Here is a 4,350-nt window from a genome sequence, read left to right on the forward strand (position 1 = left end):
CTTGGTCCTCAGATGGCCTCCCCTCCCCCCTCCACCGCCAGACCACTCGGGTCCTCGCGGGAGCGGGAGGGAAGGCCAGCCGTACCTCTGGACGCTAACCTGCGTCGTATCGTCTTGGAACCCCTCGGCCCTGTCATATTCCCCGGCCCCGCCCCGCCGGCTCCGCGCAGCCAAGGAGCCTCTAATATTGCCCACGCACCACGTCACCCCCTTCTCTGTCCCCCAGGGCCGCCCTGCCCCTCATCAGCCAGCAGCCGGGAACAGCCAACAAATAGTTAAAATAGGGGCGACAGAAAAAAGCACATGTCGCGGATTATCCTCTTTTAATTCTAACCACCCCAATGTCTATTTTCTACTATTTCAGTAAATGCTTTTGTTTACGGTCCCCCTCAGTGCTCACCCCACCGCCGTGAGTTCACTCCCGAACATCACTGTGTTCGGTATTCCAAGCCCTCGGCCTGCACGTGCGCGGCGCGCGCGATGCCCGTCGGTTCAAATACCGTCAGCGTTGCAGCACTCCCTCCCGCGCCCGGAATCCATGCTCTTCCATTCCAAAGTCGAGTCCCCACTGCGGCCCTGGCCGCCGGTGAGCCGATCCGAGAATGCACCGACCGCGCCGCGCTGCATCGGCGTGCAGCGTGCACTCCGGCTGGCCTCGCCCCGCTCCCCCCTCACCTCACCAAACCCGCTGGGCAGAGCGCCTGGCAGGTAGGCAACGCTCCCGGCCTGCACGCGGCCGTGTCGTCGGCGTGCCTACCCGGGCCTGCCCGCGGCGCCGTGCTCCCCTACGCTGCCGCTCCCCTCCCCTCTGCGTCCGGGATGACCCACGCGCTGCTGGAAGTGGCGCTCTTATCACTGGACAAGCTCGAACCTCCCGCCGACCGCCCCTCCGGCACGCCGGGAAGAGATCGGAGAAAGGGCGGGGAGGGGGGCGAGAGGGCGAAAAAAAGAAGGGATAGTCTCATATATGAACTCCCAGGGCGTGATAGTGAGTTCGGAGGCGCGGGGGTGCTGCAGGAGAGGGGAGGGGGCAGATCGCGTTGTAATAGCGTGGAATTTCGGCGCAGGTCCTGCCACCCCCTCCTCTCCCTCCAAACCTCGCAGCTTCCAGCGCCTCATCGACAAGCGTCTCACGTGGGGCAGCCCCGCCCCGCCCCGCCCCGCCCCGCTGGCCTGCTTGCTAAGTGCGGACGGCACCCCACCCACCCCACCCCGCCCCTCCCAGCCCCTTTCTCACGCCTGGGCGGTAGGCAATCGTGTATTTCATGGCATAATTGGATTGGCACGGTGCGCTTCGGCCGCCGGGTTAGATCGTCGCTGCGAGCAGCCAGCGGCAGCCAGCGGCAGCGCCCTTGCGTCCGACCAGCGCCGGAGTCGGAGGTGAAGCGGTCGCCGAATTGGAATTGAGTAGTTTGAGTTTTAGAGTGCCTTTGGCCAGTCCGGCCAGGGGCCGGGGCGCTCCGGGGCCGGGGCGCCAGGAACACGTTACGGCGCGGCGGCCTGGCCCTGGCCGTGGCTCGAGCCGTGGCTCCCGGCGGACTAATCCCGCCCACTCATTTTCGGCAAGGATCACATCTATCTTTATTTGGCCCGGCCGGCAGCGGTTGCGGCGGCGGCGGCGGCCGCACCAGGCTCACGGGCACGTCGTGCTCATAGGCTCCGGCTTCGGGCCCGGGCCGGGGAAAAAGGGGGAGGGTTGGCGGAGGGTGATACAGTTCAGAGCGACGAAGGCCCTCAGCCAGTTGAAATAATTGAAATACATTTTGATTGAGGTGGCATATTAAAGGAAAGGACCAGAAGTCAGTAAAGAGAGCGCGGGAAATGACGTTTTCGGACTTTCAATATCGTTTCGACGGATTCACTGGATTGGTAAAAATACCGGGTGGCTGATTAACCCCGCTCACTTCTGTAGTTATGCTGTACCGCACGCACGAGTGCGGGCGGGTTGCCTACTCGCTCGGCTCGTTAATGCACCGTGGACAGAGGCGATAGGCAAGCCCGCCCGCACTCGCGCGTGCGGTACAGCATAACTACAGAAGTGAGCGGGGTTAATCAGCCACCTGCCACCTGGTATACAAATTTTGTTTTGTTTCGAAACTTTTTCCAGCTCAAAAATTATTCCTATAAATTTTCTGCCATGTATTAAGCCAGTAAACAGTAAATCCCGATGATGACTTCTTCAAATTCCGTATAATTTTCTGCATGAATGTTATTGTGACAAACATTTTTATTGTATGAACTTTATGTCCATAAAAAACGGAGATAATGGACAGCACTAGTACCACTAGTACTCATCTGACTTGCTTACTGGACACGCTCCCGTCGCAAAACGCTGAGCTGTTGTTCTTGATGTGGGTGCTGCACGGCAAGGCACGGCGGGCACGGCAAGCGCACAGCAAGCCAGTCCAGGAGTCCGGCCGTGTCCTGAGTCCAGATCGGTCAGCCCAGCAGGAGCCGCGGGTTCAGAGCGATAATCTTCCAAAAGTCGGCCACAGTCCGCCGCAGACCCTCTGATCTAAGGTCAGAGTAGAGCCACTGTACTTTTTTTAAGAGCGCAGTGAAACGGCGAAGGTGAGTAAATACCGAAAAGTTAATTGTGTGTCAAAAAGTGTTGTGCTGTTTGAAACTTTTGTCCGCAACTTAAAACGAAGTGACTCCCAATCCTTTAACTTCTGCAACTTATCATTTTCTGCTCCCTTTACCTCACGATAGTACATTTCAATGCGTATTTTAATGTATTTTATGGACGATCTTTGTCTGAAGATCTTTGTCTGTAGGTTGGGTTTACTTGTCGTCTGTAAGGGTATTCCCCTCGCGCGGACGACTGAGCGGACGGGTGCGTCAGGATCGGCCGAAGCGAAAGCGCTCGGGTTGACTCGGAAAAAAAGGGAGGGGGGGGGCTCGGCGCGGTGGCTTCAAATGTTGTTCGCTGGCAATTGTATTCCTGACTAAATTTTCAGGTGCTGAGAGAAGTCGATAAATATGGCAGTCGTAGAGAGAACTACGTTAACACCAGACGCCAATGATTACCAAGTTGTTTCCGACTGTAAGTATAATTCTCGTTAATTAGTTTTTTAGAGTACGGACGGGTGCGTACTCCCTTGGGCCGCAGGCGCTATGGCGCCTTACGGACGAAGGGAGTAGGAAAACCCGCTACACTGGAGCGCATATTAAGACCCGGTACTGCAGTCCTTTTGCAGGGGTTTGTTTATGACGTATTTCTTACAAAATCGCACTTTGCAGTGTTTTACAAAACTAACAACTGCTTGACTATACAATCCATCGAAGCAGTAAAAAATGACAACCTTGAACTGAAATTCAAGGATAAGCAAGAGGAGTACAAGGACACTTACGGAGAAGTACGGGTTGTGAAGGTTTGGCACGGTACCAAATCGCGTAACGTCGACTCGATTTTGGAAAATAATTTTGATGTCTCCCGTCACGGGCAGAACCGTGGTAAGTCATTAAGTACATGCTCCATTATTGCGATAACTCCACTTCCTTCGCCATTTCGGCTAACGCAAGTTCTGACTTCTCGCAGGCCATCGCTTTGGCGCGGGCGTCTCTTTCTCGGCCATCACTTTTTACGCGTCCCACTATTGTGACGAGGATGAGGACTTGCGCTCTATGCTGCTGTGCGAGGTGCTGGTGTCCAACATCGTCGAGGTGCCTGAAACCAAAGGGCGCATGCCACCTCAGCCGCCATTCCTCCCCGGGCGCCACCCGCTGCGCTACGACACTCTGGCCAAGGACAAGGAGAAGATGGACGTGATTGTGAAGATGGACGCAAACGCCTTCCGTCCCACTCATGTTGTCAACTTCAAGAAGACCGGTTGTCGTCGTTTCAGTTGGAGTTGGCTTGATGACAGCGATGATGATGATTCTGACTATGGTTTTTGATGATTTTTTTTATGGCTCTCCCGACCATGTTTCCTTTGACTTCTTTGATTAAATCGTCGACTTGTGAGGTTTGACTCACTGTCCACTTTCGTTTAATGGTATGACGTATGTATCTTGATTTTGATTGTAGCTAGAATAATAAAACTAGTTTTGTAACGGATACTGAATTCTAAAATATAGAACTAGAGCCTAGACGATTTATTCCCGACATGGCACATGGCACATAGCGAGATGGAGTGTGCGATCGAAGGCGCCCTCAGAATAAATATGTTTCAGTCAGGAGGCGACTAGTGATAGCGCCTGATACGCGCTGGCTAGGCCAACCCGCCAAGCAGCTGAGTGAAGGCGGCGGCCCGCCTGCCCGCGGAGCCACGCTGGCGGCCGAGGGGTGCCCAACTGAGGTAATCAGGTGTACACAGAGTAGGTAATCCCTGGTAATCACCGGTAATC

At 55.3% G+C, this 4,350-nt stretch overlaps 1 protein-coding gene across 1 annotated transcript; it reads left to right on the top strand.

Annotated features, from left to right (window-relative positions):
* Positions 1-2,330: 2,330 nt before the first annotated feature.
* Positions 2,331-4,060, top strand: LOC113207433 (uncharacterized). Its single transcript, XM_026424007.2, has 4 exons — positions 2,331-2,571; positions 2,961-3,046; positions 3,244-3,456; positions 3,542-4,060. The coding sequence occupies exons 2-4, from the start codon at positions 2,983-2,985 to the stop codon at positions 3,898-3,900; spliced, it is 636 nt and encodes a 211-aa protein (XP_026279792.1). The 5' UTR covers positions 2,331-2,571; positions 2,961-2,982; the 3' UTR covers positions 3,901-4,060.
* Positions 4,061-4,350: the final 290 nt, after the last annotated feature.

The sequence above is a fragment of the Frankliniella occidentalis genome, unplaced genomic scaffold (genome assembly GCF_000697945.3).
Source record: "Frankliniella occidentalis isolate FOCC.00 unplaced genomic scaffold, Focc_3.1 Scaffold252, whole genome shotgun sequence".
NCBI classification, from domain to species: Eukaryota; Metazoa; Arthropoda; class Insecta; order Thysanoptera; family Thripidae; genus Frankliniella; species Frankliniella occidentalis.